The sequence below is a fragment of the Malania oleifera genome, chromosome 4 (genome assembly GCF_029873635.1).
Source record: "Malania oleifera isolate guangnan ecotype guangnan chromosome 4, ASM2987363v1, whole genome shotgun sequence".
Classification (NCBI taxonomy): domain Eukaryota; kingdom Viridiplantae; phylum Streptophyta; class Magnoliopsida; order Santalales; family Ximeniaceae; genus Malania; species Malania oleifera.
In genome coordinates this window covers 92,687,594-92,714,652 of record NC_080420.1, presented here as the reverse complement: position 1 = coordinate 92,714,652, position 27,059 = coordinate 92,687,594, and the positions used below count along the sequence as shown (strand labels likewise).

General features: G+C 36.9%; 1 protein-coding gene across 1 annotated transcript in view; it reads right to left on the bottom strand.

The window, feature by feature from the left end:
* Positions 1–8,924: 8,924 nt before the first annotated feature.
* LOC131152970 (aspartic proteinase 36) overlaps positions 8,925–27,059 on the bottom strand; it is a 48,306-nt gene continuing 30,171 nt past the window's right edge. The window contains exons 9-10 of the mRNA XM_058104958.1: positions 24,113–24,184; positions 8,925–9,168 (exon numbers count right to left, since the gene is read on the bottom strand). Coding sequence (XP_057960941.1) covers positions 9,020–9,168; positions 24,113–24,184 — 221 coding nt within the window. The 3' untranslated portion in view covers positions 8,925–9,019. The remainder of the gene's footprint in view (positions 9,169–24,112; positions 24,185–27,059) is intronic.

The following is a 27,059-nucleotide window of genomic DNA, read 5'->3' as shown; positions in this document are numbered from 1 at the left end:
CCGAAGTCAGGGCCTACAGCTGTATCTGCGGTTGTAACTCAGTCTCACATCAGACGGGATTTGGAAAACTCAGGTATAGAGTTGGTGATTGGTGATCATCAGGCTTTTCTTACTGGTTTGGTGGTCCAACTAACCTTGTTTGAGCATATAAAAGTCGCGCAGACTAGTGATGCAAAGTTGATAGAGGTTAGGGAAAAGGTACAGCAGGGATTGGCTACGGAGTTTAACATCTCTGAGGGAGGTGTGTTGAGGTTTGGGACCAGGATATGTGTTCCGAACGATGATGAGATCAGAAGGATGATTCTAAAAGAGGCGCACTGTTCTTTATATACGGTACATCCTGGTAGTACAAAGATGTATCGGGACATGCATGAAACCTTCTGGTGGTTTGGTATGAAGAGGCAGATTACTTAGTTCGTGGAGCAGTGTCTGACGTGTCAGCAGGTGAAAGCTGAACATCAGAGGCCGGCGGGGACGTTGTAGCCTTTGCCTATTCCGGTGTGGAAATGGGAGCATAGTTCCATGGATTTTGTGACCTAATTGCCGCCAGCACTTCACGGGCAGAATGCTATTTGGGTGATCGTTGATAGATTGACAAAATCTGCTCATTTCATACTGATGAAGGTTAGCTATCCTTTGAATAGGTTAGCAGAGTTGTACATGCATGAGATTGTGAGAATGCACGGAGTACCAGTGTCCATTATATCAGATCGAAATCTGAGGTTTACTTCTCGATTCTGGACGATCTTTTAGGAGGCGTTGGGGACGAAGCTTACTTTCAGTACAACGTTCCACCCCCAGAATGATGGACAGTCGGAGAGGACGATTCAACTACTGGAAGATATGTTGCGAGCGTGTGTGTTAGACTTCGGTGGTAGCTGGATACAGTTTATGCCACTTGTAGAGTTCGCTTATAATAACAGCTTCTAGTCTAGTATCGGGATGACATCGTTCGAGGCTTTGTATGGTCGGAGGTGTCGATCTCCTTTGTGTTGGGATGAGGTTGGTGAACGTTAGGTGTTAGGACCTGAACTTGTGCAGTAGGCGTCTGAGAAGGTGGGTTTGATCCGGGAGAGGATTAGATCAGCTCAGAGTCGGCAGAAGAGTTATGCAGATGTTTGCCGCTGTGAGTTAGAGTTCGAAGTGGGAGGTAAGGTATTTCTATGTATTGCTCCGATGAAAGGAGTGATGAGATTTGGGAGGAAGGGTAAGTTGAGCCTGAGGTATATCGAACCATTCGAGGTACTTGAGCGAGTGGGTCCAGTAGCCTACAAGATTACATTACCTCTAGCACTTTCGAGGGTTAACGATTTGTTTCACATATCCATGTTGAGGAGGTACGTGTTGGATCCTTCGCATGTTAGTAGTTATGATGAGTTGGAAATTGGGGATAATTTAGCATATGAGGAGATACCTATTCAAGTTGGACCGTAAATTTCAAAAGCTTCGTACTAAAGAGATACCATTAGTGAAGGTATTTTGGCAAAACCATGAGGTTGAGGAAGCTTCTTGGGAACTGGAAACGGAAATACCCCGAAAGTATCCACGGTTGTTTTGAGTACTTGTACATGATCCTACTATGGGTTGGGATAGGTGGTTAGTCGTCGGGAGTGTGTGTGTATTGTGAACTCCTGAGACTGTTGTATATGTAACCACGGTATTTCTCCACCACAAGTGAGGGTATGTATGTGTATATGTATGATGAGACTATGCTGTAGTGGTCGCCAGTTTTCACTTGAGTGTGTAAATATATTTGATTGTATGAATGAGTTGTGAATGAGAGATGGCAAATTTCGAGGATGAAATTTTTGTAAGGAGTGGAGATTGTAAGAACCTGAATCATGATAACTGGGTTTAAATAAATAAAGAGAGAGGCAAAGTGGGAATTTGGCAGATTTTGTCAACGAAGCCAAAGTTCGTCGACGAAATTTAGAGATTCGTCGACGAGGAGAAGCTGAGGAGTCTCAGAAAAATCGGTGATCTTAGATTTGTCAACGAGGCCATTGATTCGTCGACGAAGTGAGTAGAAGATTCGTCGACGAAGGCACCATTTCTTCGATGAGTTAGGTCAGGTCAAAGGGCTATAAATATCATTTTCCTTTACTTCCAAGCTAAGAAACTTCAATCCTATCTCTCTCTCTCTCTCTCTCTCTCTCTTTAAACCTCTCCCTACTCTCTCTCTCTCTAGATTTCTTCACCGATCGTTGATGGAATCTGGAATCTAAAGTTACCATGAGGATTGTGGAAGGATTCTCTACAACTTCCCCGGATTGGAATCTCGTTTCGAAGGTTTTCGGGTTTTGGCGAAAAATCGAGGTAAGGCTCGGTTTGTAATTCTGATACAGTAGTTTTGTAGGTAACTGTCTTGTGAGTATATTCTTGTACTATGATTTGTAGGTTTTGGAACTCGGTTCGCTGTTTAGGGGCCTTGGAGTTCGAGATTTGTTATTCGGGGAAAAGGTAAGGGGAACTATGTTTATATTGGTTATTTTTGAAATCGAACTCGGTGGAACTGTGGTCCATAGTCCTGTGTGTGTTTTGGCTACTCGTTTGGGGGAATCTAATGGGGAAAACTATGGGTTTTTCATTATTACAGTTTTGGAAAAAATGAGGCGACGAGTTGCATCCCTGGTTTTGTTAAAAACCGAGGGTATATGTTGATTTATACCATGTTATTGGGATGGTCGTGCCTTGACTTTGTTTAAACTGTATTTGTTTGGAAAACCATGATTTAGATTACCAAATGGGTGTAGTTTGTTTGGTTATAAGAGCATGCATATGGGTGTGATATGTTGAAATGCTAGTAGGAACGCGGTTTCGAAATTGTTCTAGCTACTGAGAGTGTCCGGCTCTATATCCGAGGGCGTGAGCCTATTTCGGCATATCAGGCCTAAGGGTGTAGATCCACCAATTATGCGCCAGTACAATGCCATGGGAGTCAGGGACTAGCCATGTGCCAGTGGCGCCGTGTTCGCGGGTTGGCTACGGGCTAACGTCGTATGTCACTGGCTAGCTTCGGGCCAAAGGGTGTGATGACACCAGGATTATTGATCATGTGTATGTGTATGGGTGCGTGTATGCACTATGGAAAATTAGTACTGTAATGCATTTAACTACGTGTATGTTGTATCATGATAACACTCAAATGCCACACACCGATATAACTTGTGTTCTTCCTTACTGAGAGATGTCTCACCCTTGCTATACGTACATTTTTACAGGTCCTTCGGGTAATCGAAACTAGTGTCCTGGTGCAGGGAGCGTAGTGGTCGGTGTACTGTATTTAGCACTTGGGTAAGTGCTAGGACTGTATTTTTGGTGGGTTGCCATTTTGAGATGTGTTTGGGCACCCGTTTGTATATTTTGATAGAGCCATGTTTTGCTCTTGTATAGACTCTGGTATGGTACTGCGTATGTATATATAGATGACCTTTTTGCGTTGCGTATATGATTGTGATTGGATGGTTTTAGGGTGCTTGGGAACCCTACGAGGTCGGACCCTCATCCATTGTATTGTATCTTTGGATGTTTTATCAGATACAGGGACAATTTAGTTACATTTTCACTCTTGGGTCCCATTTTGGGGTTCAGGACGTGACAAACCATGTTCCCTAAGGTCTCTATAGTATTTGAGCTTTAGTTCCTACATGCATGACAAACAGAGATTATTACAGACCGATATCCTAATTACTATTACAGACCCGAATAGAGCAAATATTTATTGCAACAAAAAAAGTCTTCGAGGTCTTTAGACTTTGATTCTTCATGTGCCATTAGTTGATATGCTAATTGTATACCTGCACACAAACTCGAAAGTCATCAAATACCAAGAGTATTTGTCATTATCAAAATCGGGTATGACTTATTAGGTCAACAAGTACAATTGAAGAAGGAAATCAAGCATCCCTGTAGGATCGCGCAAAAGCAATCATTTTCCTTCGATACCATTTACACAAAGAATTGAAAATTGAGTACCTTACTATTAAGGACCCATTAGTCCTTTGGAACAACTTGAAGGAGAGATATGAATACCAAAAAATAGTAATTCTTCCAAAAGCTCGATATGATTGGATACACTTGCGATTGCAAGATTTTAAACTGTAAGTGAATATAATTCAGCCTTGTTTAAAATTAGCTCTCAATTGAAGTTATGTGGAGAAAAAAAATTACTGATGATGATATGTTAGAAAAAACATATTCGACTTTTCATGCCTCGAATGTGCTCTTGCAGCAGCAATATCAAGAGTATAGATTTACAAAATATTCTGAGCTAATTGCTTGTCTACTAGTGGCTAAACAAAATAATAAGCTTTTGTTGAAAAATCATCAATCACGTCCAACTGGCTCAACACCATTCCCTAAAGTGAATGTGGTTTTTTCTCAAGGTCGTGGACGAGATCGTGGTGGTGAAAGGGGTCGTGGTCGGAAAAAGTGTTGGACCCGTGATGATCATACTTCAAAGTTTGAAAGCAAAGGTGTTGAAAAGACTCAAAGGAAATGGGAAAAGAATAAAAAAAGTTTTGAACAAAATAACAAAGTGCAAAATAATGACAATATTTGCTATACGTGTGGAACAAAAGGTCATTGGTCTTGAATATGTTGCACTCCTAAACACCTAGTTGATATTTACAAGGCATCATTAAAAGGAAAAGGGAAAAATGCTAAAGTGAATTTGTCTGAACCCATTGATGCTAAGTATGAGTCTCCTTTGGATGTTAATTTTGATGTTTCTGATTGTTTTTTAGGATCCTAGTGGCAAAATTGATCATTTGATTGGGGATGGAAATGTCTATTATTAAATTATCTTCATGTTTATGTTATTTTGAAAAAATTAATTTATGTAATTTTTAAAAGTTTTATATATAATATGCTTAATAATATTTTGTTATCTTTCTTAATTATTAAATTTTATTTTTCATTTAATAGATCATACAAAATAAACTTGATAAAATGGAGGATGATATGTGTTTCGTGGACAGTGGCCCGACTCACACAATTCGTGTTAAAAAATATTTCTTGGAATTAACATTAGCTGAAATTAATATTAATACAATATTTGGCTTTGCAAATGTAATAGAGGGCTTTGGAAGAGTTCAAATTATGTTTCCAAATGGAACAAAATTGTATATTGATGATGCGTTGTATTCTAATAGATCCCAAAGAAATCTACTAAGTTTTAACGATATACGTCGCAATGGATATCATGTAGAAACCAAAAATAAAGGAGATATGGAATATCTTTTAATTACATCTACAGTGTCAAACTAGAAGATCATAATGAAAAATTTTCAAGTTTTTCATCTAACCTATATTTCACAAAAATAAGGATGGTTGAATCAAATTTTATGCACTGGAAGTACTCCGAGCCTAGAAGTTTTATACTTTGGCATGATCTTCTTGGCCATCTTGGTTCAATTATGATGTGACGAATCATTGAAAATACACATGGACATCTATTAAAAGATCAGAAAGTTCTTTTACCTGGTGATTATTTTTGTATTTATTGTGCTCAAGGAAAACTACTTGTTAGACCTTTTCCATCTAAATTACCTTTAGAGTCTCCATCTTTTCTACAAAGAATACAAGGAGATATTTGTAGCACAATTCATACATCTTGCGGACCATTTCGCTATTTCATTGTTTTAATTGATGCTTCTACTCGATGGTCACATGTTTGTCTACTTTCAACTCGTAATGTTGCTTTTGCTAAATTTCTTACTCAAATAATAAAGTTAAGATCAAGTTTTGCTGATCATCCCATTCAAACTATCCATTTAAATAATGCAGGTGATTTTCTTCAAAAGCATTTTATGATTATTGCATATCAATAGGAATAAGTGTTGAACATTCAATTCCACATGTTCATACACAAAATGGTTTAGCGGAATCTTTCATTAAGCATTTACAATTTATTGCTAGACCTATGCTTATGCGATCAAAGCTTCCTGCATTTACTTGGGGGCATGCTATAGTGCATGCTGCGTCTTTGATTAGAATTAGACCAATTGCATATCACAAGTTTTCACCATTATAGCTTATGTTTAACCCCCAACCCACATGTTCCGGCCGCAAATATTCCTACTAGATTGATTGTTCCAGAAGAACACCCAATGGGAATAGCATCTAATGAATCTAAAATGCGCTAGAAGCGTGGTAGACCAATTGGTGCAAAGGATACTGTTCCTCGAAAGAAAAAGGAAATGAATAAAAGTGACACACCAAAAGAGGTCATTAACACTCAAGAAGAGGTTAAAAGAAATATAGATCAACTATTGCATATTTCCACAGAAGCAACACGAGAAGTGTTTCCGGCACCGGAAAATTATAAGATCTCATTAAAATTTGGAAATATGCGAAGAAGAAATGAAGTTGTTGTTGATAATGTGTTTGCATATACGATTGCTTCAAAAATTATTAATGATAATGAGCCTGAACCTTAAACTGTAGAAGAATGTCGATATCGAAATGATTGGCCAAAATGGAAAGAAGCGATACAAGCTAAGCTAGACTCATTAGCCAAACATAAGGTATTTGGACCAGTAGTTCAAACACGTGAGAATGTCAAACCTGTTGGGTATAAATGAGGTTTTGTACGTAAAAGAAATGAAATGAATGAAATTGTGAGATATAAGGCGTGTCTTGTAGCACAAGGTTTCTCACAAAGACTTCGTATAGATTATAATGAGACCTATTCCCCTGTTACGGATGCAGTTACTTTCAGATTTCTGATTAGTTTAACAATTTTTGAAGGACTTGATATTCGTCTTATGGACGTAGTAACAACTTACTTGTATGACTCATTAGATAATGACATATATATAAAATCTCTAAAAGATTTAAAATGTCTGAAGCATATAATCCACAATAATGGCGAATGTATTTTGTTAAATTACAAAGATTCTTGTATGGATTGAAGTAATCTGGATGAATGTGGTACAATCGTCTAAGTGAATATTTGCTGAAAATTAGATATAAAAATAATCTTATTTGTCCTTGTGTTTTTATCAAGAATATAAATTCTAGATTTGCTATAGTCGCAGTTTATGTTGATGACATAAACATAGTAGGAACTCCATAAAAGATCTCAACGACTGCTGACTACTTAATGAAAGAATTTGAAATGAAGGATCTTGGGAAGACAAAATTTTGTCTTGGTTTTCAAGTTGAACATTTAACAAGTGGAATTCTTATTCATCAATCATCTTATGTAGAAAAAATCTTGAAACAATTTTATATGGATAATAAATCTTATCAATTAAGCTCCCTAATGGTTGCTTGTTCACTTAATGTGAAAAAAGATCTTTTTTGTCCTTGAGAAGATGATGAAGAAATTCTTGGTCCTCAAGTACCGTATCTTAGTGCAATTAGAGCACTCTTGTATCTTGCAAATTGCACTAGACCAGATATAGCTTTTGCAGTAAATTTGCTAGTAAGGTTTGGTTCTACACCAATTCAGAGACATTGGAATGGAGTAAAACATATTTTTCGTTATCTCCGCAATACATCTGATATGGGTTTGTTTTACTTAAAGGGAGTAAAGTTTGTATTGAAAGGATATGCTAATGTTAGATATCTTTCTGATCCTCATAAAGCTCAATCACAAACAGACTATATTTTTACATGTGGTGATACTGCTATCTCATCATGGCAATCTGTAAAGCAAACGATCACTGCTACTTCTTCAAATCATTCAGAAATATTGGCAGTTCACGAAGCAAGTCGTGAATGTGTATGGTTAAGAACTATAATCCAACACATTAAAGGGACAAGTGGATTATCACTGGAGAATGATAAGTCAACAATATTGTACGAGGACAATGCAGCATATATTGCACAAATCAAAGGTGGGTACATAAAACATATTTTACCAAAATTCTTTTACACTCATGAACTTCTGAAGAAATGAGATGTTGACATTTGCAAAATTCGTTCAAGTGACAACTCAGCAGATCTATTCACAAAAGCATTGCCAATTTCAATTTTCAAAAAGCATGTACATAACATTAAAATGCGACAATTTAAGGACATTTCTTAATTGATTATATTTTTTAAGGAAAATATGAATACTGTACTCTTTTTCCTTCGTTAAGGTTTTGTCTTACAAGGTTTTCTTTAGCAAAGGTTTTAATGAGGCATATTCATAGCGTATAAGCATCCAAGGGAAAGTGTTGTAAAACATGTATATTATACATGCAAATGACTATTTGAAAATAGGTTATTACTTTTGGTATGTCCACATGATGGTTCATTATGTAAAATTGACCTTTGAGATACCAATATAATCTTTACCTATATAAGGACATGTTTTACAACCAAAATGGATATAAAAAGATAATTAACAATATTTAATTCCTGAACAACTAGACGGCTGAATTTCTAAAGCTCCAAATTTCTTTACTTTAATCATTTCGATACTTCTTTCTTTATTTCATTTGTAAGTTACTTTTTACATTTTTAATTTTTAAATTTTTTTAATTAGTGATTCAAGTCAATTTAAAAAAAGAAAAAAAAAAAAAAAAAAAAGCAAAAACAAAACCAAATGAATTTCTGTCACTGCTAGCAAGCAATGTTTGCTCTCTTGCTTTTAAGAAACATGGAATTGAACCGAGTGAATTTTGATAAAATTTAATATACTTTTATATATCAAATACGAGGTCTTTTTCGAATATAGGGCTGTTGTTTTTTATTTATTTTTTTATTTTACCAAGTGAACTATCCCTTCCAAAGCAAGCCCAGTGGACTCAAGCGTGCAATTCAACCCAATCCCTGTACCCCACAAATGCTTGAGATCAATTTAATGTACATGTTCAAAATGAAGTCCATCTCCCTTTGGTCTGCAAATGAACTGGGTGGCCCTAACACATCTGAATCCAACCCATCACCCCCGGAATTCAAGCAGAGCACAAGAGACAGATGAGAAAATCTACAAAAATCAAATCAATGATTTCTTTCGTTAAACAAATTATATATAGAGTACAACAAATAAATTGAATTCAATTCTTGTGTATACAACATTTTATTACATATGAATATGCCACACGGCAAAGAATAACAAGAAGAAAATGAAAATCGTGCGTGTGTTCAGGCAGCACGCTGATGAAAGATTGTGGGAACCGACAAGATACACCGCTCCAGACTGTTCATCTTTCACTTTGACACTTGTAGAACCTGAAATCACCCATAAGCAAAATTAAAAGACAATTTTTTAGTAATGAGGAAGTCTACAAGATGGCCTAATTTGATGACTAGACTTCATTGCAGGGAAGCAAATAAGCACTCCCTTCCCATGCCAAAATGAAAGCACCCATGCGGACAACAACAAAGCTTAAAGGTTCAAATTTTTTCTGAAGAATTGAAGAATAGTGCAGCAAAATGGAAAGGTACTGATGCAAATTTCTGATGATATAACGACTTGCTCTTTCTTTTATTTGAAAATAAAATGCCAATGAAATCACAGATTTTTTTTTTTTAATAATAGAATTTGGTTTGCCAGCTGCATGATTGTCCCAGGGACAACAATATTTTTGCAATACTATATCAGCTGTTGTGGAATTTTAAAAAATTCCGTTGGTAACTGGAAATATTGTATTGGAGAAAACATTCAGCACTAAAAAAAGTTAATGGACAAAGCATCATCATGGAAATATGATCATCATTATGTAGATGCACAACAAGCAGTAGCAAGACCCTAGACCTGGCCAGGCTCTTATGTCCAAATTCCCCTTGGTAGAATTAAGCTTGGTGTCACACATGTGCAGATCTGAAAGGCCAAAAGGAATCACCCTTGCACAAATTTCCTTAAAGTGTCAAGGAGTGTGACAAGACTACACTAAGTCCGACCTAGCCATACTCATCCTCATCCAGGAAGAACTCAAATGTCTAATCCAGCAGTCAAGTCTCACGGCTCAAAATCCCTTGAACCAACTAAGCTTGTCATTGACGAATCCAGACCAAAAGGTAAGGGAATTAAACTCACTTTCCACAAGCATTGAGGGTAGCTCCATCCCCACAAACGAAAAATCTCATGTCAATGTACTCATCACTTACCACCAATTAGCCAGGACTAGCAGAAGTGACACAATATACCGCTCGAGTAGGACACACGAAGGATTAACACCCCTCACTAGTCCAACTGGAACGAGAATGACACTGCCCAACAATATATCCAGTGGCCAAGAAGGGACGAACATCAAACCTCTGGGCTAAGAGTATCACGCGATCACATTTCCAAATTGATCTTCCCTAGGGCTCCCAATCCCATACGGAAGCCCAAGACAACCCTCGAGGATGTCAAGGTCCCGCCCTTGAGCGCTCCTCAGGGTGCACACACTTAGTACAAGGATATTGGGGGAGGTAGGCCATTCACTTGGTGTTCCCCCAAAAATCAGTCTCCGAAGTATTCCCGTTTACATATGAGTAACCATTAGGGATCTAATGATCATACAAATTGGTTCAAGAACATCACGAAAAGTACTATCCAAACCAACTACAATGTCACAGTGACATACTAAAATTATCCCCATGATAACTGCATAGTCGAATCCAGGTTAACCAACCTTCCCTCCAAGTTAGAATCATATGCCAAAACCATGTGTCACGATTGCAAGACTATAAGATAGTGACACATGGAAAGCTAAACTTGGTAATTTGAGATGGCACTGCAAAGGTAATGTCAACTTTTCAACATGTTATCATCTATGACATAATTAAATCAAAGCCATCTTTGTGCTAAAAATAGAGATTGTTATGCATTTATCTTTTTGTTTTGTAAAATGTAGAGAAGAAAAAAATAATTGGATAGGAAATCAGAGAAAGGTTCTATCTTCCAGAAAGGAAACAAGACAGGAAAAAGAAAGGAAAATGTGAAAAAGAGAAAGGAAAAAATGACTGACCTGAGGGCAAACTAGTCCAAATGCAAACATACAAAGGATCACAGGACTCACCAAAGAAAATTTTCTCTACTCTCCTACTGACAAATTCATCATCAGATTTTGTAAGATTCATTTTAGGACAAAGACACTCATCATTGGAGGAGTCTTTGTGGTTCACTGACTAGAAGCATAAGAGATGATGGACTTACATTCTCTCCGCCATAGTTGTTAGAATTGTAAGATTCTTGATTTGAATCTTATGATTCATATCAACAAAGGCATAAATTGATTCGAATCACATGGAAGAATCATAGATGACAGTGAATTGAGATGAATTGTACAATTCACCTGGTGAATTGGTGAATCAAATTGAATCGTATGAATTCTAAGATTTGGATACAACTCCTCTAAAACCCAACTTAAAGATTTTAAAACCTTTTTACTTTTTCACAGTGGCTTCTATTTGCTATTTACATGAGTTTTGTCATCCAACAGGGAAGAAACAAGTTAGTTGGCCCTCTCATTCTGCATCTCTTATTTCTGCCATTAGATAAGATTAGAAGAAAACCAGACTTAGAGAAGGAAACCTGTCTTGAGAAGAAAACCTAGGTCAACTAGGTGGATGAGTTTTTGGTTGGCGCATTGCCTTCTCCACTCCTCTGGATTTAGATATCTGATTTTCATTAGTTTTTATATTTTAGGAAGTTTTGTTTATGTTTTTTATTTACTTTCTCTTCTTGTTTTAGTTATTAGAGCAAGGCCATACTTTAAAAAATGACTTTTCTTGTGAAGCACTGTAAAGTTCAAATTTTTATTGTTTTTCATTGATTCATTCCCTTAAAAGCCATAAAGTTCAATTTTCCATTAAGTTTTTCTTGTTTCCTCTCCTTATTGTTTTTCAAAGAAAACATGCACATGAATTTTTTATTGTTAAACATGTACACTTACACCATAAGCATGAATTTCAATTTTTTTTAAAAAAAATTGTGTGTCCTTATCTTACTTTTAGTGTATCTTGAGCTCTTAGGCTCAGTGATTTAGTTTTGAGTCACTAATAAGTTTTATAGTTTCATAGAAACTAGCTTAGCTTGATACTTGATAGAGGTAAAATGGTTAGATCATGGTATATCTTGCTTATATGGCTAGTTTTCCTCTTATATCAATATATGTATGAGTTAAACAGATCATGGTAGGATTTAGACCTACAAAACTTGTCCAAGGCAAGCGCCATTCCAATTATCAACATGGATGATCCATATTTGTTGAAATTTCAATGCATTTTACTAATTTACTAGTTTTACATTTATGCAAATAATTAGAAATCAATTTTTCAAAATTTGCACCGAATCTTACGATTTGATTCAATTCTCAATTCATGAAATTGGGATTGTGATTTACAAACTGAATTTTGATTTGACAACTATGCTCAGAGCAACAAGCATTACATAACAACTTCCAATGACCTTAGAACTTGAATTAGCCTGAATCTTATATTCTGCACTTAGAGGAGTCAATGCCCATTCAGTCATTTGGAAATGATCTGTAAGAGATCTGCCTTTAAAAAGCAAGCCAAAAAAATTCCTATATGGCAATAAACTTGCTCCAACAGGATTGCAAATAGCTAACCATTCTTTGCCTTATGCCATGTGTTGAAAAAAAGGGCACCAATTCATAAACACCGTCCTCAAAGTTTGCAACCATGAAGGAGGTACAACCACCAAGAGTAAGTGTGAGAAAGATTCAAGAGGAAAGCTGTATTAGTGTAGTAATGCTGGAGAGAGACGCATAGAACTATTGCCCCCTAAGGGTGTTTATAGGATCTCTAAGCTTCAAGCTACAAATACAACACAATTTGAAGTTTTGGGGATATTAGGGGTAAGGACTAGCATTCTAGATAAGCTTGAGAAGAGAGGAAGAAGGGAGCCTTTTTTGGAATGTGAGGTGATTAAGAGGGTCTTGCTGAAAAATTAGAGGGCATGAACTTTAGGGAAGTGGGCAGCTGGAGGCAGGAAGACAATTTAAATGCATTAGGGAGGGATAGAGAAATTCTAATTTCTTTCATAGGTTGGTTAATGGCAAATGAGATTACAGATGTTTTGCAAACATTTTAACCGATCGAGAAGGATGTCTGTAGTAGGCCTATGAGTAAGGGTTTGGAGTGGAATCCATCTCTCAAGACTTGGTTGGAGAGGCCTTTCAAGGGGAGAGTGAAGTGGAGGAGTTTATTTTTGGAATGGAGAAGGATAACCCTCCAAGTCTTCATGGTTTTAAATGGTTTTTTTGGGATTGTTGTGATGTGATTAGAGTGAATTTAACAAAGATAGTTAATGAGTTCTCCTTTAATGGGATTTTGAGCAAAAATATTAAGGCTGTGTTTGGGATTGGATTGGATTTGCATGGATTTGGATGAAACTTGGTGCAGTTTTGTATTACATTTTATCCAAATCCTCACAAACCCAAATATAAGGTCGGAATTCCAAACTCACAAACATGTGGTAACTCCACTTTCATCACTTAGGTGCCTAAGAAGAGTTGGTCTATAAAGGTTGCTGATTTTAGGCCTACCAGTCTAGTTACCATTGTCTACAATATTATTGCTGAGATTCTTGCACTAGTCTGAGTTTTGTCATAGGAGATACTATCCATCAATCTCAAAGTGCTTTAAAGTGTGTGTGGTGGCTGGGGGTGCAGGCAGATTGTGGATGCTATATTTATAGCTAATGAGGTGGTGGTATAGGAGGAAAGGGTGGGGCTTGTGTTTAAATTAGATTTTGAAATGACTTTAGCACTTCAAGGGGTCTAAGACATGGAGGTTCACTCTCTTTATTGTTTGTTCTTGGGAAGATTGGTAGATAAGACTGTTGATAAAGGGGCAGGTTTAGGATGGGGATTAGGGGGGTTGTTGTCTCATCTTCAGCTTGTTGATGGCTATTAACTCTGAGGTTATCATAGTGTTTCTTAAATGTTCTTACTATTTTACAAATTTCGGAGCAGGTTTCTGGTTTAAATTCAGGGAAGAGTGAGATTTCAGGTATTAATCTGAGTGATAGTTGGCTTCTTCAGCTGAGTGTGATACCCTAGATTGGCCTTCGACTTATTTAAGGATTTCTTTGGGAGGTAATCCAAGGTCTGCAGGTTTTTGGGATCCTGTGGTGAAGGTGTCCAAGCATCTTGATGGGTGGAAGAACGTTTTATTTTCTCTAGGCGGCCACATCATCCTCATTGAGGCTTGCCTTTCTAGTACCCTGCCTCTTCATTTCTTGCATATTTTCAGAATTCTAGTAGCAGTGGCTAGGAATATTGAGAGAGACATGAGACATTTTATTTGGTATGGGTCGGGTCATCAGGGAGAAAAGAAGCATTTGGCTTGCTGGAAAATTGTTTGTAGGTCTAAGACGGAAGGGGGTTTGGGTCTTGGTGAGTTGGTTATAAAAAGTGTAAGCCTTAAGGTGTTGAGTTTTAAGCCTCTTAAGAATTTTATTTTTAGGTAAAAATATGTAAATATATTACAGATATTTTAAAATATAAAAAATTAAGAAAATCACAAATAAAATGTTAAAAAAAAAACTATCAAATACAATTTCTAAACTACCTGTTGGCCATTTAAAAATTGCTACCTTGGATTTTCATTACGTGCATGACAAAAGATAGCTACAATGTTACAAAGTTCAAATTATTTTCAAGATCCAAGATTCAACTGTCAACTATTTTGGAAAGGTTAAGGTTCAAGAGTTACAGAAATCAACTCATATTACGACATTCCTTTTATATAAACATGTCATTTAAAATTTTCTAGTCAAATTTAACTTGAGAATCACACACCCAAAATTCTTAAGCCTCAACTCAAAGGTGCAAAAGGCATGCCTTTTGTACAAATGCATAAGCCTCGGCATCTAATGCATTAGTCCTTTTGTTATTTGGTACTTCATATTGAGCCTCAAGGCATTTTAGGCATGTCATGCCTTGAGGTGAGCCTCAAGCTTGAGTTGAGCCTTTTAAAGCATTGGCTTTGATTGGTAAATCGCATTGGCAGTTTCTCTTAGAGAAAGATTACCGTTGGCACAAGGTTATTAAAAGTATACTTGGCATACTAGTAAAAGCGTCAGATGCAAATATAAGATATTCCTTTTAGAGTCCTTGAAGGTGTCTTTCATACATCTGTTCTCTCTTTAGTATCCCTTATACCACTTTGTTGTGGGTAATGGTTCTTGCATTCATTTTTGTGAAGACATTTGGTTGGGTGACTCAGCACTTCTCATTTCTTTTCCTCATATTTGGATCAGCTCTCATTGCATAATAGAGTTTTTTCCCTTATTTTTTTCTAATGGGAGTAAGTTATCTTGGGATTTTCAATTTTCCTGGATTTATTGATTATAGGGAGATGCAGCAACTCTCTTCCTTGTTGTGCTTACTGGAGGGTTGCCCCTCCCAAAAGGAGCAGATTTTGGTCATGGAATGGATTATTCTTGTAATCTTTCTCTGAGCATTTGATTCGTGAAAACATATCCTTCCCACTTCATCATAATATTTGGATGGACAAAGTTCCTTCTATGATTAAAGCTTTTTTCTGGTTGGTTGTTCTTGTTAGAATATCATTTTACCTAAAAGCCTAAGCTGTTAGGTTGGGGGCCAACAATGCTAATCAAGCTTTAACACTCCCCCACATGTGCAGCCTAATAGCACATGGAGAGACAAACACATGATAAATAATCCCCATGATAGGGATTTATTAAAACACCACATAATAAACACGGGAAACAAGATTAGAACCCAGGACCTCCTGTTAACTACCTCTGATACCATGTTAAAATACCACTTTACCTAAAATCTTAAGCTGTTAGGTTGTGGGCCAACAATGTATATCATGCTTTTAACAGTTCTTAGTATAGTTAATGACAAGTTGACAACAAACTATAGCAAAGGAGGAGGTTTTCTAATGCTTTACCTCCGGATGTGTGCACTTTATGGTATTGACAGTTTAGAATCTCCTCATATTTTCCTGCATTGTTCTTTCACAAGGAGGGTTTAGAATATATTGCTTTGTTATTTTGCAGAGACCTTGGTTTGCCTAGAATAGATGGGGGATATGCTGCTTATTTCCCTTATAGGATTTGGTAGGAGTAGAGAGCTCAGCTTTGTGGAGATGTTTGCTTCTTGGTGTATTGGGGGTATTCAGTTTCAATGGAATCTTTGTATATTTACTGGGGAAGAAGATGATCAAATGACATGGTTTATGATTATATGGCTTTGCTGTAGAATTTTGTAGCTGGTCAATGAAAAGGGATTGTGTTTTTTTTTTTGGATTTACAGCAAGTCAGTCAGGCTGTGTTATTTTGATTGTAATTTTTTCTTCTTTGTTCTCCTTTCTTTCTTTCTTCTTTAATGACATTTCTTCTTTTTCTATATGAAAAGCATATAATCTGGTTCACTACAACCACTAATCTGCTTCTTTACTTGTTTCCCTCACACCATAACTTCTATAAAGCTCACACACCACTAATAGATATACAAGACATGTATACATATCCTTTTACCACTACATTTCCCCTAGTTGAAAGAGAAATCTTGTAAGTAATCTTTCATGGTTGCTTTGCTGTTACATGAGCTGTCCACAAAGATATTTAGTCCCATGGAATATTTCTTGGACCTTGGGTAAGCTCTCTAGTGTACAAGATTGGATAATCACGTCTGTGGCCATAAATGTCTACAATGCACTTGTGGAAAAAGGTTTTAAATTTTTATTTCTACTAAAATTTCAAACTCCAAAAATACGAAAATTTTGATGTAAATTTCAATTTCAATTTTGACTTTCAAAGGAAGGAAATTACTAGTAAATAATGGAAGCCTTTTATGGAACTTCAGAAACTGCCAATATATATTATATATAATAATGCAAGGTTTAAAACTAAAATGTTAATGAGTAATGTATAAAGTGCAATATATGACAAGCAGCCTTAAGTCCCACTAGGTAGGGTCGACTACATCATAGTAGTCAAAAGCACGCCTGAGGCGTGCCTAGGCGCGAGGCGCAGTGAGACGATGAGGCTAGCGCCTCATCAGGGTTGAGGTGAGGCGACCTTCAAGAGATGCAGGCAGGCGCACTGAGGCTCCAGGCACAGTGAGTCGCACCTCAGATATCTGACCTTTTAACTTCATTTGTTTTTAACATTTTAAGAAAGAAAACATAACCAGACTCGAACCAGCCCTAGCCCTAGCCCGAGCCCTAACCCTAGCCAAAGGCTTTGACTCAAACCAGCAGGTCTAGGCTTCGTCTTCGAGCCTTTGAACCAACATGAAACCAGCAGTCTAGGCTTCATCTTCACATCTTCGAGCCTTCACCAGCGAGAGAGTCATCGCAGGAGCCCTTCGTCTTCGAGGTTCGAGCCTTTGAACCAGCACAATCTTCGCCCTTAAGCCTTCGACCCAGCACGAAACACCTTCATCTTCAAGCCTTCAAGTCTTCGAGCCTTTACCAGCAAGAGAGCCTTTGCAAGAGCCCTTTGTCTTCGAGGTTCAAGCCTTCAAACCAGCACAACCTTCATCTTCGAGTCTTTGAGCCTTCCGCCAGCAAGAGAGCCTTCTCCAGAGCCTTAGAACAAGCGAGAGGCTTTGAGCCATTGAGTCGTCATCACCAGTCTTTGTGATTCGTAAGGCTGCTTCAAACTAGTAAGTCTTCTTCTTCTTCTTCTTCTTCTTTTTAAGAATTTTGCTGCTGTTGTTGCCTTCTTCTTCTTCAGTTCTTCTGCTTCTTCTTTTTCAGTTCTTCTTCTTCTTCTTCAGTTCTTTTTTCTTCTTCTTCAATTCTTCCTTCTTCTTCTTCTTCAGTTCTTCTGCTTCTTCTTCTTCTTCTTCTTTGTGTTCCTCAGGGCTCAGTATTTTTCTGCTACTGCTTTCAGGTGGCTGTCAGGCTGCCTTGCTCTTGGCAAGTTATAGATTAACCTGCATTAAGCCACTATGTTAATGCTTTTAGGCCTTCGGCTTGTAAATTTCATTTCTTTTCTAATTTGAAGCTTGAACTCTTGCATGTGTAATTACTTATGTTAAACTATATTTGTTTCACTGGGAACTTAGTACTTGGTTGTCATAATTTCTATGTTTATGTTTTGGTACTGAATATTTGGCATTTTAAATTATGATATTACTATTGATATGTTTTCATATATCAATTACCCATCAAAAAGGCATTGTTCAAAATTTTAATAATTGTGTGCCTCACCTTTGTGAGGCGAGTGCCTTCGCCTCATGCCTCAGGCATCGGCTCCAAGTACCCTTTGCACCTCAATGCGCCTTTGACTACTATGGGCTACATGAATCCTTTTCCGTCAATTCACCCGATCCAGAGCATTTTATTCTATTAGATTAAGAGCTATTAAATCCTTCCTCACTACCTCATGCCAAGTTATTTTAGGCCTAACCCTACCCCTACCCCTTTTCATAACAAAAAATATAACTAACCCAATCCTCCTCACACGTACTCTACTAGGTCTGCGTTTCAAATGCCCAAACCATCTAAGTTGCCCATCCCTTATCTTGTTTTCAACCAGTGCTATGCCTAAATTATTGCGTATATGTTCATTTCTTACTTTATCTTTTAATGTTAAACCACTCATCCACCTTAACAAATGCATCTCAACAACTTCCATTTTTTGTACATGATGTTTCTTAGCTGCCTAGCATTTTGAACCATAAAGCATAGCTGGCCTCATAGTTGTCTTATAAAACTTTCCTTTTAATTTTAAAGGTATTCTACGATCACACAATACACCTGACGCACTCCTCCATTTTATCCAACCTGTCTTAATTCTATGTACTACATCTTCATCAATTTCCTCTTCATCTTGCATAATAGATCCAAGATATCTAAATCCATCAGTGCAATATATTTAATACAATTACCATACTACACATATTCAATTAATATAAAGAAATTCATAAATTAGTTAAGTAATAGTTATTATACAATAATGCAAGTGCAACTATTTTTGACATAAAAGGTGAAATAAAATGTTCAATCTAATAACTAAGTTCAACTGTGCATAAATTTTTGAAAATCTGAAAAGTTATCATTCATATCCTTGTAGTAATGGTCCTTATTTTCAATCAGATACAAGACTTAAGAGAAATTTTTGTTTTGGGTTTTAAATCTCAATTTCAATTTTTCAAAAAATTGTGTGAAATTTAGAGATTTCATTAAATTTGGGTGATTCATGGAAATATCACTGAAAATTTTGAGATTTTGTTAACTTTGGAAATTTCGTGAAGCAAAAGTTGACTGCCATTTCCATTTCAAAGGTGGTGGAACGCAGTCATTTCAATGGAGATTTCGACAATTTCGTTGAGAAATGAAAGACCATGTGAATCTCTTCTTGGATGTAATCTTTTGGATAAGCTACACCAGTACATCATCATGTCCATTGGATGTATCAGCAAAGAAAATTTCTTTCAGAAATTTTACAGGATTTATGCTAGTTATGATACTCAAGAGGGTTCTCCAGTGATGAGAGGTTGTAGACTCTTTCCAACCGTAAAGGACATTGCACCTATAATAGGACTCACATCAATAAGATTTGTTGACTTTCATCCATTCTTCAAAGTCATTGTTAAGTACTTGAAGTCTTTAGGTCAAAGCAATGTCTGACCTAAACCTTAAGTGCATAGCTACAGTGATGCAGGACAACATCAATGAGATATAATGGGGAATCACACATTAAATTCTCAAATTCAACAACACACCTTCTACATGGTTTTCACATACTATTTATAAGAAAGTATCTACTACATGAAATAACACATATACCCCTAAAACTAGATAAAACTACAAACATAACCCTAAAATACACAAATTTAAACAAGCAAACTAAACACACATAATAAAAAACTAATTTATCTAAGCACATTTGGGTTTAGGACCCAATATACCATTGAACCTGTTCTTCGACATGGGCCTCCAAATTGGGTTGAAATGATCCATCCAAATACCCTCTTCTTATTCTACATCATGCAGCACAAAACTGCACTCCAGGAGGATCATCCACACCACCAAAGACCAGAAACAACTACAGGCATCAGTGGAAAACACAGCAGCAGCTAGAAAAATTCCTTAATGTCGCTTCCTTTTAGAATCCCAAGAACTCCTTTAGATTTTGCAAAACCAATCCCATATATAGCCACAGAACCTGCCTATCTGTAAGTCTGAGGAGCCCTCACATGCCGCCAAAATCTGGGAGCTCTGACCTCATGTGTTGGCACGTGAGGGCTTGTTGAGCCCTGCTTTTGCTCTGATTCTTCTTGCATGACTTAAATACTTCCATATTCCATAAAATCAGGGGGTTGGTCATGTCTTTTGTTCAAAGATCCAACTTTTTTTAGTCATTCACTTTGTGGCACTTTGTTAATGGTTGTTCAGTACCATAAGGGTTGTGTTAACTTCTTGGGGCTGTGGCAGTGTTATGCTAGTTTGTTTGTGACTCGTTCGCGGTTGTTTCAGTTTTTCACCTTGTTCACGGTTGTTCCTATTGTTCTGGACATTCGTCCTCAACCTTGTTCATTGTTGGTCTCATTTGTGAGTGTTAGGATGGAGTCCATGAATCACAAACATCATTCCCATAGATAACAACCAAGAAGTTGGATGAAAAGAATCATGTGCAGTGTCTAAAGCTGATGTTTGTGAGATGCAAAAGCAGAGGGAGCTGAAGACATTCTTCAAGCCCACTTTCAAACTCGAGTTTGAGGTGGTCCAGTCCCACATCCAAAATTGCCATCCTCTATTGATGTTTATTCTCACATCCTTTATGTCTCCTCCAGTACACATTCCTTAGCCCCAGCTTCTTGTTTTTTCAACTTTTGGGTATGAGAAGACTATTTCTGTTAAACAAGGTGATTCTAGTTTCACCAAGAAATCGCAAAAGTTCTTTCGGTGGTTTGAGTGGTTCTGGTAGAAGGGGTGAATGTGGTCGAAGCTCCCCTCACAAGTGCATTCATTGTGGATGAGGAGGTTATACGGTTAAGTTTTGTTAGGATCTGCACAGTAAACCACCACATATCACCAATGTAGCCACCACTAATTTCCCTACTTTGTTTTCCTTGCCATTTCCATAGGTACTGCCCTTCTATTGCCCCTTCTACTTCATTTTATTGTTCTTTTCTCTTCTTCCCTTAATTGTATTTCTACTCTTCTTTCCTTTCTATCAAATGTATTGTATCAATAAGGTTTTCTGTTTCTAGGAATGGAGAGCCTTTGGTGCTGATGTTGATCACGGCAACTTGAAAATAATCTACAAAAATTACCGGAAAACTAGAAACCGGATTGAAACTAAAACATTTCACAATTTGGTTCAGTTTTCAGTCACGGTTTTCGATTTTGGTTTCTTATGTCTTTCAAATTCAGCTTCCGGTTTTGGTTTGGTTTCAAAAATATATCAAATCGAAAAAAACGAATAGCTGAAATTATTTCAATTCTTTAGATTTTAGATAAATCTACATTATTTGTTATTTTATTTTGAATTTTAAGATATTTATTTTAAAAATATAATTTTTTTTTTTGAATTTAGATCTATAAATGTGGTCCCAAGCTTAAGTGTAATGAACATGGTCTTTGAATGGTGATGGAAGCCTCCTGTTAAAGATTGATATACATTGTTGGCCTACAACCTAACAGTTTAAGCTTTTGATAAAGTGGTAATCTAACATGGTATCAGAGCTGGTTACCAAGAGGTCCTGGGTTCTAATTTTGTTGCTCGCAATTTTTTTAAAAAAATATTGCATTCCTTATTATGGGTGCTATTTATCATGTGTTTATCTCTCCATGTGCTGTCGGGCTGCACGTGCGGGAAAGTGTTAAAGTTTGATATACATTGTAACAACTTAAGCTTTTAGGTAAAGTGGTAATCTAACACCTCCTTTGGGGCATCTACTTCTCTAAACAATGTGGGACAACAGGAACTGCCACAGCACTAGTAACAGTGCAAGTGTGCAAGTTGCAACACGTATGTTGTGAGTTGAGACTGTCCCACATCAACTGCATGAAAGATCTCTTTCTTATAAAAACCCAGCACCCCCCCCCCCCCTCTCAATACTTACCTTCTCCCGTTGTGCGTGTAAGCAAGATGCCCAGTTTCTATCATGCATGTAAGCAAGATGCCCAGCTCTATCTTAAACTTGGGCCTGCAGATGGTAGTTCTTTACCCCTCTGTTCAGTGAACAATGGCAGTGTAAGTGAATAATTTATTAAAGTAATTAAAGATTTCAGAATTCAGTTAATAAACCAAACCGAACCAACAAAATATGGTTCGTCTATTAGCTGAACCATCAGTTTACAGTTTGGTGTTGGTTCGTTATAATTATGAACCCAGAGTTCGGTTCAGTCATCAGTTTATCATAACTGAGTACACCCCTAGGCACAGCTATGCATGAAAGCTGCTACTTTTTCTAGTCTCTGTCTTGAGATTAAAATATTCCTGGAAAACATTTTCCTCCAAATATATACAAACATTTCCTGGGGTGAAGTATAAGAAGATAGAAGCATCTGAGTTGCAATCATTGCAATAAAATAGCTTTTATATAAGAACCATAATTGAATCAAAATGATGCAGGGGCAGCATCAAGGTTCTGCAGCCATGGAGAAATTAGTGGAGAGAATGGAAGATGAAAGAATAACAGAATTACAAAATTTCAGAATGCAGTGTCAGCGAAAGAAGAAGAAGAAGAAAGAAAAGGGAGAAGGCAAGAGAGGAGGATAAAATTGCTGCAGGCAGAGCAGTGGATTAAGGATAGAGCAGAAAATAGAGGGAAGGAGCTGCTGGACAGCAGAGAGAACAGAGAAAGAATGGAGAAATTAGAAGAGGAAGGAAGGGGAAGGGAGGAGAAAGGAGATGCCAGGGGCGGAACTCACATTCAATTCAATTCAAATTCATTATCGACTGACTTACAGCATGGCTTTCACACACTATTTATAAGAAAGCCTAAACATAAAAAATCAAAAAATACCCTAAAACTACACGAATTACAAACAAACCCATACTTTACACAAATATTACAAACAACACCCAAATACACATAATCCAATACTAATTAATAGTAAGCACACATAATAAACTACTTTCTAAACCCAACAATTCCTTAACCCTACTCTTCTTAATTATTCTCTTGCAAGGATCTTCCCAAGGTCTTGCTTCTTGTCCTACATCACAAACTCTTCAGCTGATATTCAAGTTAAGTTGAATTTAAACTTTAAAGATCCAATTTAAAGGCAAAATCAATGACTCAAATCTTGAAACTAAAAAATTCAACCTGTATCTGGTTTGCTGAAATGAAAAACCAAAGAGTGATAAAGCAAAAGAGGTATAACTAATTACTTTTCCACCTTCCAACATTCTTAAAGCTAACCTCGTGTTACCTTGCCGATGGGTCCACTATTGCTGTTAAGGGAATAGGATAGTAAATCCTACTTCATTTGTCTCTCTTTCTTTTGTTTTGTAGATTCCCAAGTTTCCTTCAATTTTGTGTCAGTTAGCAAGATTACAAAATCCATGAATTTCCTCATTTTGTGGTCATTCAGGATTTGAAGATGAGGAAAATGATTGGTGGAGGACATGAGGCTGGTAGACTTAACCAGTTTGAGTCGCTATCTCCCAGTTTTCCCTGCACTGCCACACCACTCCAAATCCATTGTTCTTTGGTTATCCTTTATTGGACAAATTTTAAAAAAAAAAAAGGTCCTACTTTAAGTTATGTGTCTAGTCTTGAGTGTGAGTCTTGCCAAATCAGAAAGCATCATTGTGTTCCATTTGCTTCCCAAGTCAGTAAACGGGCAGTAAGCCCTTTCATGTTAGTCCATTCTCATATTTGGGGTCCTATTCGGTTGTTCAAAGTTGGGTTTCCAATATTTTGTTAACTTTTGTTAATGATTATTCAAGGACAACTTGGTTTTGTTTAATAAAGGATTTTCCTGAGTATTTCTTAAGTAGATTTCATGTCAAATAATCTAACTCATACTAATTTCCATTCCAATGATTTGAAGTGATGCCAAAGAAGAAAGTATAATATAACAATACCTAATGCCCATTTATATAAAAGGTAAGTGACAAGGTACACTTTTATTTTATTCCATAATCATGACACGCACATCACACGAAATTAAATACTTTATTGTCAACGCAAGTAGCACACAAAAGGAAAGGAAGTCGCAAAATCAGTGTAATTTGACAACCAAAAAAAGAAGTCAAAGAGCTCAGAAAACTCACAATTGTACTCAGTCCAACCAATTGTCTGATTTACAAGATCATATACAACTAGCCTATTTGATAGCACAAGATCTGCATTTAGGAAAAAAAAAAAAAAAAAAAGGAGGGAAATAATCAGCAAAAATAAAGTGTGCACTCTTATTTCATTTAATGTTTTATTTTATAATTTTTGGGAACATGTGATTAATCAAGTCACCAATACCCACTCAATTATGGCTAAGCACTTCCACTGTCAGTATCCAAGTAACTAATCACAAACCAAATCAGATAGTAGCACATGACAAACAACTTTCAGTTGTAGCTTTGTCGTTTTTTGGATAAATAAAAAAATAAATTAAAGTTATAAATCATAATACACCATCCTTGCACCACAAAAATAGCTGAAGGTATTATAAGTTTTGATAATCCATCATCATGGGGTTTTTAATCCTTCAGTTATTGCTTTTACACAAAAGAAGAAATTATATTAAGAAACAGTCCCCTTGAGAACCAAAAATTAGAAATTGGAGCACAATGATAATTTGAGAGGCTGTGAAGGTAAGGAGACACATTACAAAAGGGTGGCATCCCAAACCACAAATTCCCAAGGCTGAACTCTCTCCCCATTGCCCACTCAGAATTTAGCCCAAGGAATTAAGAATTGCAAAATATGAGAAATGAGATTCCAAGGGCTACTCCCATGAGCAGCATTAATACTGAATGTTGCATTCAACCTGTACTGCCGGACTCCACATGTTCTGTGAATTGCCTTATACCATGGGGATCCAGGCTCCAAAGGAAAATGCAGCAACCATTTATCCACCAAGGCAATGTTCTGGGAAACTAGGTCATCCAGGCCCAACCCACCCCGACTTTAGGCTTAAACACCCCATCCCAACTGACCAAATGGTCCCCAGCATCCTCTCCACTCCTGACCACAAAAACATTTCTTGTCAATATTTCTCATTTCTGGGCAATATTCAAAGTAAAACACCGTCCCAAAGAAAGTGCAACCATTTCCAAACATCCAATCTTCTAGCTACCTTTTCGACAACGGATTCTAAAAAGACACAGCCACAGGATTGCTGCCTAAAGGAACACCTAGTAAAAAAATAAACCAGTTACCAGCAACACATCCATTCAATGCCAAAAACCTACAAACCAACCTTGCTCCAAATTCATACCTACTTACCAAACTTATACAGATTAACCTTTAACTCAAGAGACTTTTTCAAGCACTTGCAAAAGTGTTGGCAAATTAACAAACGAACCTAAACTGTCAAAAAGGAAAAAAAGTGTCATTAGCAAACTTTAAATGACAAATGATTACATCATCCAAACCCACTATAATTTCCCTCCATCACTCTCCTCTCCGCACCACTGCTACAAAATAGTGTCATTAGAAAACTTTAAATGACAAACGATTACATCATCCGAAAAAAATAGGCTATGAAATGGGGGGTCTTTTCCTTCGCCTATTGAATGTATCGGCTTAGCTTCATCTCGAACCAAGAAGGCATTACTACTAAATAGAAAAGGAGATGATGGATCATCCTGAGGAATCACCCTAGAAGCAGTAAACCACAATTTAGGCTGACCACTAACTAAATCCTGAAAGAAAACAGCTGAGGACAAACAAGGGAGTGATCTCCTCCACAATTAAATCAAGATTCCTAACCACTTCCCCTCCTCATTCTCGAAGCCCCTGATATAACTTTTGCATTTTCTACCATTAGCTACTCTACAATAAGTCCAGAATTATGCTCATTTTTTAACCTGTTTCACCTTAGATTTCTGAAACTAATACCACCCCCTGCCCCCTCAAAAGAATATCATCATAAAAACATTAACAGCTCCCTCATCCTCTCCTAACCTTTTGAGCTCTTTTAACTTCCAGTAAAAATATACATTTTTTTTCTAATGCTTGTATCCAGTATCCCCAAACACTTTGTTATTGCACACATTTATTTTATTGTTAAAAAAATCATTTTTTTTTTTTCATAAAATAAAACTCCCCCAACCCTCTTCAGCACATTCTCCCCACCATTCCCTTAGTCTAGAAACCCTTTATACCCTGTCCGCATATTTTCAAACCTAAATAGAATAGGCTCCATTTAACTGAATTAAAAATCAAGACATTTGGACAATGATCAAACACAATCCTAGGCATGTTTCCTGAGATAAGTAACGAGGAAAGAGTCTTTCCACTCATTCGTAACTAGAAGGAACTGACCAACACTGGTAGGCATAGGCTTCTCACCAAGAACAAAGCCAGGTAAATTAAGCATTGCTCAACCGAATATTTCTCAAGTCACAATCTAGTAGACTAATCAAAACCCCTCATACTCACCATAATCCTAGAAACTGTAACTTAGCATGAGAGAACCTAATGGCACTGAAATGATCCCCTGCCAACCAATAGGGAGCACAAAATCAAAAACATCGGTCAGTTCCTCCTTAAACAAACTTCTAACATGAGGTTAATTAGGACAATAAACAAATGTAAACCATCACAACCCCCCGACCCTCATCTCTAATTAACCAGACAAAGAAAAGAATTGAAAAGCCTATCAACCACAGCATCAACCCTATATTCAAACAATAAAAAGCCACCTAGAAGAACCACTAGCCGGCAGAACCTACCAATTCTTAAATCTAGACTCCCAAATACTCCTAACCAAGAACACACCCACCCCCTCTAACTTAGTTCACATAACCATAAAGACAAGGAGCACTTACAATTATAATCTTCCATTAATAAAAAACTAATATCATTAACCATATATATGTCCACGCATAGCATCGCAACAAACAAGTTTACAACTTCCAAACTTGTCCAAATTTCGAAAACCTTGTAAATGATTAAAATTTCAATTAGTACTTTACAGAAATGACATGGTGCTAGTGAAATATTTCAATGAAGGTTAAAATTCCAAATTTCAACCAAAATCTCAAAATTAAGGGATTT